The sequence below is a fragment of the Nycticebus coucang genome, chromosome 2 (genome assembly GCF_027406575.1).
Source record: "Nycticebus coucang isolate mNycCou1 chromosome 2, mNycCou1.pri, whole genome shotgun sequence".
Lineage (NCBI taxonomy): Eukaryota > Metazoa > Chordata > Mammalia > Primates > Lorisidae > Nycticebus > Nycticebus coucang.
This window is the reverse complement of record NC_069781.1, coordinates 42,775,314-42,788,469: the sequence shown is the minus strand read 5'-3', so window position 1 is coordinate 42,788,469 and position 13,156 is coordinate 42,775,314. Positions and strand designations below refer to the sequence as shown.

Here is a 13,156-nt window from a genome sequence, read left to right as displayed (position 1 = left end):
ACACCAGCACCCCCAGCAGCTCATTCCCAGATGGGAAGGGGTTGGGGCGGGCCCGGCGCCAGGCGGCGCGCGGCGGTGCCAGGCACGACCCTCTGGTGCCACCGTGTGGCCGGAATGGGTGAGGCAGTCCGCTCCGAGAGACCCGAGAGACTAACCCGTAATCTCCCCAACCGCCTCCAAAGGAACCACGACGTCCAGTCTTTATGAAGGGAGCAACCCAGCGGTTTAGAGAGTCTGAGCCGGGCGGCGCCTGTGGTTCAGTGAGTAGGGCGCCGGCCCCATATGCCGAGGATAGCGGGTTCAAACCCAGCCCCGGCCAGTCCCAGCTGCTCGGGAGGCTGAGGCAAGAGAATCGCGTAAGCCCAAGAGTTAGAGGTTGCTGTGAGCCGTGTGACGCCACGGCACTCTACCCGAGGGCGGTACAGTGAGACTCTGTCTCTACAAAAAAAAAAAAAAAAAAGAGAGTCTGAGCCACTTGTCCAAGTCCACACTTGATGGAGCGAGCTAACCCAGTACAGCCCCCAATGCTTTACAACTAGACATTTGGAAATGTGGTGGGGACGTTCCAGTTTGCTGTGGAACTGAAATAAACAGGCCTTTGAGGCCCCCAGCAAGTGGCGAACTCCCCCATTCCTGCGGAGGTGGCTGCCGCCCATGCCTCTGTTTTAAAGGAGAATGATGTCCATGGCCACAGAGGTCAGAAGCCAAAGGACGGAGCTTTTCTCCTCTGATGCCCAGGAGCTTCGGCAGAGAAAGGTATTGGAGATCAGAGAATCAGAGACTGGGGAAAGCGAAGCAGTTAGAAGCTTCCTGGAAGAGTGGAAGGAGTGCTCAGCCATAAACCGCCTGGGTGCTGGGCCCTGCTCTGCTCTCAGCTGGCTGTGTGATCTTAGGTAAATCTTTTTTCTTCTCTGGGCTTCAGTTGCCCTCCAATGAAATGGGAGGATTCTTCCAGATGATCTGATAACCTCTTCCCTTCTTCCACCTCCCCTTATCTCCCCTACATAAACCAGCCCCACACTGCCCACCCAAACTAGCTCTGACATTCCAGAAGAAGCCTTGAACTGAGGTCTGAAAGTCCCAGGTAGGACTGCAGCCCATCCTTGCGCTTCCCCCTGAGCTCAGGGCCCTGGGCTTGAGGTCCTGCAGGGTATCTGGTCTTGACCCAGCTATCAGAGGGGAGGAAGGTTCAGTGCCTCTGAGAAAGGCCTCAAAGGGCCTGCATTGTGATGACTCATCTGCTCTATGACCTCAGCCTCTCTCCCACCCCCATTTCTCCCTGGTCAACTGCTCTGCAAACAACCATCAATCTGAATCCCAAAGGCCTGAGAAAGTCTGTTCTCCAGTACCTGCTGCTGATCCTCTGCCTCAACCCGCAAGAAGCACCATGAAATTGGAATTCACGGAGAAAAACTACAACAGCTTTGTGCTGCAGAATCTGAACAAACAGAGGAAACGCAAAGAGTACTGGGACATGGCCCTGACTGTGGACCACCATGTCTTCTTTGCACATCGAAACGTACTGGCTGCTGTCTCTCCACTAGTGAAGAGCCTCATCGCTAGCAATGACATGAAGACCACCGATGAGCTCTTTATCACCATTGACCCCAACTACCTGAGTCCAATCACGGTGGACCAGCTCCTAGAGTACTTCTACAGTGGCAAGGTGGTGATCTCAGAGCAGAACGTGGAGGAGCTACTTCGTGGGGCCCAGTATTTCAACACACCACGCCTTAGAATTCACTGCAATGACTTCCTTATTAAGTCCATCCGCAGGGCCAACTGTTTGCGCTACCTCTTCTTGGCTGAGTTGTTTGAGCTCAAAGAGGTATCAGACTTGGCCTACTCTGGCATTCGAGACAATTTTCACTACTGGGCCAGTCCTGAGGGCTCCATGCACTTCATGCGCTGCCCCCCTGTCATCTTCGGCCGCCTGCTCCGTGATGAAAACCTTCATGTGCTCAATGAAGACCAGGCTCTCAGTGCGCTCATCAATTGGGTATACTTCCGGAAGGATGAGCGGGAGAAGTATTTCAAGAAGTTCTTCAATTACATCAATCTCAATGCTGTCTCCAACAAGACGCTGATGTTTGCCAGCAACAAGCTGATAGGCATGGAGAACAGCTCGGCCCATGCAACCCTGATTGAGAGTGTCCTGATGGACCGCAAGCAGGAGCGGCCATGCAGCCTGCTGACCTACCAGCGGAAAGGGGCTCTGCTGGATTCAGTGGTCATCCTTGGTGGCCAAAAGGCCCATGGCAAGTTCAACGATGGAGTGTTTGCCTATATCATCCAGGAGAACCTGTGGTTGAAGCTCTCAGAGATGCCCTACCGGGCAGCAGCACTTAGTGCCACTGCTGCTGGTCGCTACATCTACATCTCTGGTGGCACCACCGAGCAGATTTCAGGGCTGAAGACAGCCTGGCGGTATGACATGGATGACAACTCCTGGACCAAGTTGCCTGATCTGCCCATTGGGCTTGTCTTCCACACCATGGTGACCTGCGGGGGGACAGTGTACTCAGTGGGTGGGAGCATTGCCCCAAGGCGGTATGTCTCCAACATCTATCGCTATGATGAGCGCAAGGAGGCCTGGTGCCTGGCAGGAAAGATGAGCATCCCTATGGATGGCACAGCTGTGATCACCAAGGGCGACCGGAACCTCTACATTGTCACTGGGCGGTGCTTGGTGAAGGGCTACATCTCCCGGGTTGGGGTGGTGGACTGCTTTGACACCAACACCGGGGATGTAGTCCAGTGTATCACCTTCCCCATTGAGTTCAACCACCGGCCCCTGCTCTCTTTCCATCAGGACAACATCCTATGCGTGCACAGCCACCGGCAGAGTGTGGAAATCAACCTACAGAAGATAAAGGCCAGCAAGACGACCACCTCAGTACCTCTCTTGCCCAACAACTGCCCCTTGGATGTGTCCCATGCTATATGCTCCATTGGAGACAACAAGGTGTTTGTATGTGGGGGTGTCACTACAGCCAGTGATGTCCAGACAAAGGACTACACCATCAATCCAAATGCCTACTTGCTAGACCAAAAGACAGGCGAGTGGAAGATCCTGGCCCCCCCACCAGAGGCACTGGACTGTCCTGCCTGCTGTCTAGCCAAGCTACCTTGCAAGATTCTTCAAAGGATTTAAACAACTTTTTAAGTGGGAGAATAAGTAAATGCATTATTATTCACAATTTAATGAGAGAGAAAGAGAGGAAGACAGCCTGTTGGTTCCTTCTTAGTGTTCCAGTCCATGCTTGGCCCTAAAGTTGGGGCCTCCTGGGTTAGGGCAGCTCCCAGTGGGTAGAAATTCAGGGCTACTCTGTCACTGGAGATTCCAGCAGGGGTTGGAATGGAGCCCCTGGTGGGTGGGACTGAGGCGTCTCCTGAGCCCTGGCTCCCAGTGGGTGGAAACTCAGGGGTACTCAGCCATTGGTAGTATCCAAGCCCAGGCTTGGAAGGAGCACCTGGTGGGTGGGACTGAGGCCTCTCCCCACCACAAGCCAAGGTGATGTCTGGAAAGCCCTGTTCTGACCCTTTGGTCACCCCTCAGGCATCTGCTAGATTGACAGATAAACATTTGCTCAGAGCTGTGAAGTCTCAGGCTCCTCCAACACCCACGTCCCTCAAGTCACCTAGAAAGTGGTTCGGCCCCTGTAGCACAGTGGTTACTGTGCCAGCCACATACACCAAGGCTGGCATGTTCAAATCCAGCCTGGTCCAGCTAAAACAACAATGACAACTGCAACAGAAAATAGCCAGGCATTGTGGCAGGCGTCTGTAGTCCCAGCTCCTGGAAGGCTGAGGCAAGAGAATCACTTAAGCCCAAGAGTGTGAGGTTGCTGTGAGCTGTAATGCCACAGCACTCTACCCAGGGCAACATAGTGAGACTCTGTCTAAAAAAAAAAAAAATCTAGAAAGTCAGGGGAGAACCCACCCAGGTCTGAGAGAGGAGCCTCATGGCTGGAAGGAAGAAGGGGAGGGAAGGCTCTGGGAAGGAGTTGGGGAAGCAGAGTTTCTTGACTACTGTATTTGACCACACGGTATTTGACAAACTACGGTAGTTTGTCTTGCTCGTGGGGGAAATTGGGGGTTCTCTCGATTGTTTGTAGGAAGCCAAGTCCATTGAGAACTTTCTCTAGGAATATGAAGTCTGAGGGACTGTGGGTGGAAGACAGACCAGTAAAGGCAGAAGAGAGAAACCTATGTCCCTGGGGGAGAGGAGGTTGGGGATGAGATGGGATGGTGGAAGAGTGAGGGGTGTGGACTCTGGACTGGGTGGCCTGGTTTGGTACCAGTTCCATCACTTAATGGGATAGCCTGGGAAAGCTACTTAACTCTCTGCCTTAGTTTCCTCACGTGTGAAGGCGGATAAGAATGCTAACCTCATAGGGTGACTTAATAAGTGCAAAATGCCTAGGATAGTCCCTATATATATTAAAGTGCTAAAGAAGTACTTTTTTTTTTTTTTAAGAAAAAAAAAGGAGAGAAGTGAAGCAAGGGTCCAAAATTCTGGACTCTTATATTAAGTAAGGCACCATAAAAAGGTTTTTTTTTTTTTTTTAGAAACAGTCTCACTCTGTTACTCCCAGCTCACAGCAACCTCCAGCTCTGGCCTCAGCCTCCGGAGTAGCTGAGACTACAGGCATCCACCACAACGCCAGGCTATTTTTTTGTTGTTGCAGTTTGGCTGGGGCTGGGTTCGAACCCACCACCCTCGGAATATGGGGCCGGCGCCCCACTCACTGAGCTACAGGCACCACCCCATAAAAAGCTCTTTGAGACCTTCCTCAAAGCTTTAGTGAGCCTTCCTCATTTTTAACTTTGTTTCCCTTTCATTCGCATATAATCCTCAATAAGGATTTAGAAGAATCAACCAACTCCCTAAAAAAATATGTAATCTGGGCGGTGCCTGTGGCTCAAGGAGTAGGGCGCCGGACCCATATGCCGGAGGTGGCGGGTTCAAACCCAGCCCCAGCCAAAAAAAAAATATATGTAATCCTTCTTCATTCATTCACTCATTCATTTATGAATTTACTCATCATTAATTCATTCATTCACACATATGCACACAAACACCACTCACTGAGGCCTGTCTGTGCCAGGTCCCTGTTCCTGCAGCCACAGGCCTGACACAGCCAGTCCACGTACCGGTGCACGCAACAGAAATGTAATGTGAGCCACATATATAATTTAAATTTATCTCATAGCCATGTGAAAAAGTAAAAAGAAATCAGTGAAATTAGTTTTAACAATTTATCTTACTTAACCTAATATATCAAAAATATTATCAGCTAAATATGTAATGTAAAAATTTATTGATGAGAAATTTAATGTTCTTTCCCCCCTTCCCCCACGCTAAGTCTTCAGAATTCCGTCTGTGCTTCACATTACAGCACAGCTCAGTTCACATGTGTATAGCCCATGAGATTAGTGGCCATTCGGGATACTTTGCTCCCCTTCTTTTCCCAACTCCATCCTGCTCCATCTGCTGACATCACCTCTTTGACCTCTCTGTTGAGTGGCCATGCTCTTTAAATCCTAACCCCTGCTAAGTCTTACTTTTCTCCTTCTAGCCAGGACCTTGGACTTCACAGTTGTGCCTCCCTCCCCTGGAATTTTTTCTTCATCTTGTACTTTTCCAACCCTGGGCAGCCCCACCTCTGCTCACCTCACTGCCATCCCCCCAGCTAGAAGAACAAGGTCTTACATAGCCTCAGGCTAAGGTTAACTCCTGCCCCAGCCTGGGTCTTTGCTGAGTCACCTCCTGACAACTCTCTACCCCATTCATTCCTCAGGGGACATTCTCCTCAGTGTCCTCCATTCTTCCTCTCTCCCCACCCTCACTCACTTGCCTCTCATTCTAGGGCTGAGTCTCCAGAGAACTAGAAATCCAGTGATGTGGGTGCCACAAATAGTCTCACGTGTGCCAGAGCTTCTGCTTCGCTTCTTCCCTTCAGAGGAAGAGATGTCCTTCCATGATTCAAAGCTGGTCTCTCCATCTCTCAATTCTGTCACCCCACAACTTCTTAGGTTCCTCAGTTTCCCCTCTCCCCACCCCCCCCCGTCCTGATTTCTTCTTTCATTCTACAAATACTCTCAAATTTCTCCTACCCTAAAAACAAACCCTTCTCAGCTCTGAGGTCCACCCATTGTTTTTCCTCAGTTGAGGTCCCTAGATGTTATCTATGTTCTATGGACCCAACTCTCACTTTCAAATCAATCTCTAGCCCACTCCGTCAGGCTTCTGTTTCACCGTGCCACGGCGTCCTGACATTGATCTCTTTGTTTTTTTCTCAATCATATTTCTTTTTCTTGTTTTTAAAATTTGAGACAGGTCTCACTCTGTTACCCCAGTTACAGTATAGTGGCGTCATCATAGCTCACAGAAACCTCAAACTGTTGGGCTCAAGTGATCCTCTTGCCTCAGCTTCCTGAGTAACTGGAACTACAGGTACATCCCAAGCCAGGCTAATTTTTTTTTTTAGTAGAGACAGAGTCTTGTTCTTGTTCAAGCTGATCTTGAACTCCTGACCTCAAGCAACCCTCCTGCCTTAGCCTCCAAGAATGCTAGGATTACAGACGTGAGCCACCAGGCCTAGCCTCCACTACCCTGTTTCTTTCCCTTGCAATAGTCGTGGTTACAATATTAACCACTTCCACCTACATCCAAATTACGGGGGTACTTGCTAAAATGGGAGACCTCTGGCATGGTGGGATTATAATTTTATATACTGATGGCTATGGTACTGCCTTCCCTCCTTCCTAAGGATTTCCTACATTAAAATTAGACCATGGGGCTGAAACAGTCAGGGCTTATTGCCTCTTCAAGGCAATAAACAATGTAGGAATCAGAATCAAATTTTTTTTTTTTCTTTTGAGACAGAGTCTCACACTATGGCGTCACAGCTCACAGCAACCTCAAACTCTTCAGCTCAAGTTTTATCATTTTTAGTAGAGATGAGGATCTCATTCTTGCTCAGGCTGGTCTTGAACTCATGAGCTCAAGTGATCCACTCACCTCAGCCTCCCAGAGTGCTAGGATTATAGGCATGAGTCACCATGCCTGGCCTAAACTGTTAGTTTTTGGTGTTAGGGAAGCTTTGGCAATTCATAGCAGAAATGATGTTCTTGAAGGATAAAGCCTTTGAATTATAACCCATGTCCTAAAACAGTGGTGTATGAAGTCTTTCCAAGAGATTATAACCTAACGGGAACCAGTTTTGAGATCTTCAACTTCTTTCCTAAAACTGATCTACCTGAGAATACACCTGTAGTGGATGTTTTATTCTAGTTCTTTTTTCTTACCTCTCATTTCAAAATTATCCTCTACATACTTTACACACACATAGAAAGCAATCTCTACCTTTTCCAATTATTCTTAGGATGCTCCAGGATGCCACTTAAGGGTTAAAAACTGGTGTCAGTGAATCCCCCTTTCATCAAGATGCCAATCCCCAAAGAAGAGTTTTCTATTTCTGTCTTTACCTATACAGTGTTAAGATGTGAAGTCTGGTGTTAAAAACTGGGATATTTTTGGTCCAAGCTGGGTTGCTCGGAAATGCAAAATAGTACAATGGAATGGTGACATTGTTTTAAAAGCCTTTAAGAGATATATAATGCTCATATCATACAATTCACTCATTTAAACAATATTTTTATTACGCCTCCAAAAAACCTTATAGCCCTTAGCTTTTACTCTCTTCCAAGCTGTAGGCAAACATTAATCTACCTTCTGTCATCATAGATTTTCCTGTTTTGGACATCTCATATAAATGGAATCATTCATGTGTGACCTTTTATCTAGCATCATTCACTTAGCACAATGTTTCAAAGGCTTGTCCATGTTGTACCGTGTCAGTACTTCATTCCTTTTTATTGTTGAACAATATTCTATTCTAAGGATGTACGACATTTTGTTTGTCCATTCAATAGCTGATGGACATGTGCGTTATTTCCACCTTTGGCTACTGTGAATAATGCTGCTATGAACAATCATGTATAAGGTTTTATGTGGATGTATGATGTTTTCATTTCTCTTGGGTATATACCTAAGAGTAGAATTGCTGGATGATGTAATTCTATGTTTAACCATTCGAGGAACTGTTTTCTAATGGAACTGCATCATTTGAGATTTCCACCAGTAATGCATAAGAGTTCCAATTTTTCCACATCTTCACCAAAACTTATTATCTGTCTTCTGAATATAGCCATTGTACGGAGTGTGGATTGGTGTCTCTCTGTGGTTTTGATTTGCATTTTCCGAAGGGCTAATGATGGCAAGCATCTTTTCATGGGCTAATTTGGTGACTGATTTTGTTTTGTTTTTGAGACAGACTCACTCTGTCACCTTGGGCTGAGTGCCATGGTGTCATCATAGCTCAGAGCAACCTCAAACTCCTGGGCTCAAGAGCGATCCCAAGTAGCTGGGACGACAGGCAACCACCACAATGTGCAGTTAGTTTTCCTATTTTTAATAGAGATGGGGTCTTCTCTTGCTCAGGCTGGTCTTGAACTCCTGAACTAAGCAATCCACCTACCTAGGCCTCCCAGAGTGCTAGGATTACAGGTGTGAGCCACCACTCTGGGCCTTGTGACTGTTAATAATCTTGCCTCTTCTATGCTCACTTATGAGAAAGGGTTGTGTAAGGACTACACAAAGACAGCTTGGCTCAGAAACACTGAATGCCTTACTGCATCATTTCATTTAGGCCTTATTCAGTCTCCTAACACTTTTTTTTTTTTTTGAGACATTTTTTTTTTGAGACAGTCTTACTCTGCTGCCCAGGCTAGAGTGCCATGGCTGCAGACTAGCTCACAGCAACCTCAAACTCCTGGGTTCAAGCCATCCTCCTGCCTCAGCCTCCTGAGTAGTTGGGACTATAGGCACCCACTTACCACACCTGGCTAAGTTTTCTATTTTTAGTAGAGAAAAGATCTCACTTTGCTCAGGCTGGTCTCAAACATCTGACCTCAAGCTATCCTCCCCCCTCAGCCTTCCAGAGTTCTATGATTACAGGAGTGAGCCACCATATCCAGCCCAGTCTCATAACATTTTAAACCTTTTTTCATTACTATAACACACATATTAAAAAGTGTACAATACATAATTATATAGCTTAACAAATTGTTGTAAATATCCAGTAGCCGCTGGATATATATTCATGACTTGAATATATATATTCAAGACTTGAATATATATATTCAAGAGATATATATTTATAACTCAAGGGACCAAAAAAAAAGGAAATATACCATTTGTCAGTCCCCCAGAAGTCTTCTCCGAGGCCACAACCTGATTATAATCCCTTTTTCCTATCTGACTTTGATGATAATGCATTTCTTGCTTTCCTGTATAGTTTTACCATCTAACTAGTCACTTCTCACAATATAGCTTGGCCTGTTTTATACTTTCACACAAAAGAACTGTACAGCAGGAATGACTTTGTGCCTGGCCTCTTTCACTCAAAATTATGGGGTTTTTTTTTTTGTTGTTTGTTTGTTTTTTGAGACAGAACCTCAAGCTGTCGCCCTGGGTAGAGTGTGGTGGCATCACAGCTCACAGCAACCTCCAACTCCTGGGCTCAAGAGATTCTCTTGCTTCTGCCTCCCAAGTAGCCGGGACTACAGGTGCCCACCACAATGCCCAGCTATTTTTTGGTTGCAACCGTCATTGTTGTTTTGGCGGGCTTGGGCTGGATTCGAACCCGCCAGCTCAGGTGTATGTGGCTGGTGCCTTAGCTGCTTGAGCCACGGCACCGAGCCGAAAATTATGTTTTTATAATTTACTTTGTCCTTGCGTGTAGGAGTGGTTCTTTCCATTTCATTTCTGTATAGTATTCTATCACATGAATAGAATTATTTAACCATTTTCCTGTTGGTGGATGATGGGGCAATTACAAACACTGCTACTCCTGTCAAAGCATCTTGGAGCACATGTACACAACTTCATCTATAGCAGCAGTCGCCACAACTTTTTTGGCACCAGGGACCGGTGTCATGGAAGACAATTTTTCCACAGACCACAGTAGGGTGGGGGTCGGGGGATGGTTTCGGGATATTTAAGCGTGTTACATCTCCACCTCTGATCAGGCACTAGATTCTCATAAGAATGTGTAACCTAGATCCCTTGCGTGTGCAGTTTACAGTAGGGTTTGCGCTCCTATGAGAATCTAATGCCTCCCCAGCTTTATCTGACAGGAGGCGGAGCTGAGGGTGATAGAGGCCATAGGGATTGATTGGGTTACCCTAACCTTGGGCCAGCTCGTCTGGCATACTGTGTGGCCTGGGGGCTAGGGAACACAGATCTATAGGGTACATACACAGAAGTGGAATTGCTGATTTTGTTACTAGATAATGCTAAACTATTTGGCAAGATAATCTTGCTAGTTTCCACTAACATCAGCAGTATGTGAAAATTCCTGCACATTTGCCAGTACTTGGTGTTCTCAGCCTTTATAATATATATTTCATATGAAGTAGTCTCTCAGTGTAGTTGTAACTTGCATTCTCTTGGGGCGGCACCTGTGGCTCAGTAAGTAGGGCACCAACCCCATAAACTGAGGGTGGCGGGTTCGAACACAGCTCCGACCAAACTGCAACAAAAAAAACAGCCAGGCATTGTGGCAGGCGCCTGTAGTCCCATATACTGAGGAGGCTGAGGCAAGAGAATCGCCTAAGCCCAAGAGCTGGAGGTTGCTGTGTACCGAGCGCAGCAAAGTGAGATTCTGTCTCTAAAAAAAAAAAAAAAAAAAAGAGAAGAAAAACTTGCATTCTCTTGATTGCTAATTAAGCTCCTTTTAATGTATTTTGGCTATTTGGATTTCTGTTTTGCTTATTTTTTCTGTTTGGTTGCCTGTCTTTCCCTTGCTTTTATTAGTTACTGTGGTAAATATCTTTTCTCACTCTGTGGCTTGCCTTTCACTCTTGGTGGTATACAATGGAACATTACTCAGCCATAAAAAGAAATGAAGTACTGATAAATGCTACAACATAGATTAACCTTGAAATCTAAGGTTACAAGATCACAAAGGCCTAGACATTATATAATTCCATTTATAGGAAATGTCCAGAATACATAAATCCATAGAGACAGAAAGTAGATTAGTGGTTACACAGGCCTGAGAGACTTGGGGGTATTGAGGGGTGATGACCAGAGGTGCAGAGCCACTTTTTGAGGATAATGAAAATATTCTAAAACTGACTTGTGTGTTCATTTGTTTTTGAGACAGAGCCTCAAGCTGTCACCCTTGGATAGAGTGCCATGGCATTACAGCTCACAGCAACCTCCAACTCTTGGGCTTAAGCGATTCTCCTGCCTCCACCTCCCAAGTAGCTGGGACTACAGGCATCCGCCACAATGCCCGGCTATTTTTTGGTTGAACCCGTCATAGTTGTTTGGCGGGCCCAGGCTGGATTGGAACCCTCCAGCTCAGGTGTATGTGGCTGGCACCTTAGCCTCTTGAGCCACAGGCGCCTAGCCTGACTTATGGTAACAAATGCAAACTCTATAGATAATACTAAAAGCATACAAACTCTGGCTCAGTGCCCGTAGCACAGTGGTTACAGTGCCAGCCCCATACACCGAGGCTGGTGGGTTTTAACCTGGCTGGGGACAACTACAACAAAAAAATAGCCAGCCATAGTGGTGGGTGCCTGTAGTCCCAGCTACTGGAAGGCTGAGGCAAGAGAATTGCTCAAGTCCAGGAGTTTGAGGTTGCTGTGAGCTATGATGCCACAGCACTCGACCGAGGGGACATAGTGAGACTGTCTCAAAAGAAAAAAAAAACATACAAACTCTATGAATATATATTGAACTATATATTTCAAATGGGTGAATTGTATGGTGTGTGAACTGTATCTCAATAAAGTTGTTCAAGTATCTCATGGCTTCTGTCTTGGTTAGTCTTTCTCTCTTAGATTACTCTTGGGGATGCCAAATTCTGTGCTGTGAACAGCCTTTTGAAAAGGCCCAATGTGGCAAGGAAATGACTCCTTCTGCTAACAGCCATGTCAGTGACCTTGACCAGTCAAGCTTTCAGTGGCTGCAGCTCTGGCCAAAAACATGACTACAACCTCAAGGGAGATCCCAAGTCAGAAACACTCAACTAAGCTCCCCACCCTCCAGATTCCTGACCCTTACAAAACATGTGAAATAACAAATGTTATCTTAAGGTGCTAAGTTTTAAGATAATTTATTACACAGCAATAGATAATACAAGCCCATCTGAGACAGGAATTTCAAATATAGCTTTTCATTATACTTACTCAATAATACTTATCTATAAAATTATCTGGGATGTTTTGTACCTTTGGTTAAAGGTACAAATAACTGTAATGAAAGTCAATCCAGAACAACATTTTACATTCAGAACCTTGGGGTCATGGGATAGTTTATAGTTTTTGAAAGTCAATTATATTTATACATATTTGTTACAAAGTATCAATAAAAGTCTTTCAAGCACAAAAAATTCTAATAGGACAGAGTTTAGAGGACAAGTGGAATGGCAGTATGTGTGCATAGAACAAAAGGATCTGAAATTTCTGTATATTGACAATAAGCTTTTTCATTGTTCTTAATGGATGATGGGGAGTATCAAATAGCTATGATATTTAGATTCCACATTAAAAACAATGCAATTTCACTCAAAATGTTAATATTTACAATGTGCTGGAAATTACATCTCTTGCAACTAATTTATAAAAAAAATCACATGTCAATTTAAAAATGCACGAGGAGCATGTAGGTTTTTAAAATTCTTTTAGGGAACTTTTAGGGAGTGTACGTAAGCAAAATAGTATAAAAAGGGCTGATCTATAATATCTTTTAAAAATATCTTTGCAAGTTCTGAGGCATTTTCTAAGTATCAAACTAAATCTCTCAAGACTCAGGGTATATAGTTTATGCTAAAATAACACAGTGGAGATTACAAAAAGATTAGACTGCCTTCTCCGCATAAGGATGCCGCAGGCTGCAAAAAGAGGGGCACTCCACAATTCCTCACTGCCTTAGCAGTCCTTTCATGCCTTCAAACAGATTCTTTAAACTTCTTGCCCTACTCTTCTAGTTTTTTGAGACAGAGTCTCAGTAATTTTTGATAGAATGTCATGGCGTCTTCACTCACAGCAACCTCAAACTTTTGGGTTCAAG

At 45.5% G+C, this 13,156-nt stretch overlaps 1 protein-coding gene across 1 annotated transcript; it reads left to right on the top strand.

Annotated features, from left to right (window-relative positions):
* Positions 1–77: 77 nt before the first annotated feature.
* Positions 78–3,224, top strand: CCIN (calicin). The gene has a single exon (XM_053568846.1). It carries the CDS (start codon positions 1,388–1,390, stop codon positions 3,152–3,154), a length of 1,767 nt encoding a protein of 588 aa, XP_053424821.1. The 5' UTR covers positions 78–1,387; the 3' UTR covers positions 3,155–3,224.
* The last annotated feature ends 9,932 nt before the right edge of the window (positions 3,225–13,156 follow it).

Excerpts from the sequence above, each read along its gene's own strand:
- CCIN (XM_053568846.1), top strand. The coding sequence starts at position 1,388 with ATGAAATTGGAATTCACGGAGAAAAACTACAACAGCTTTGTGCTGCAG.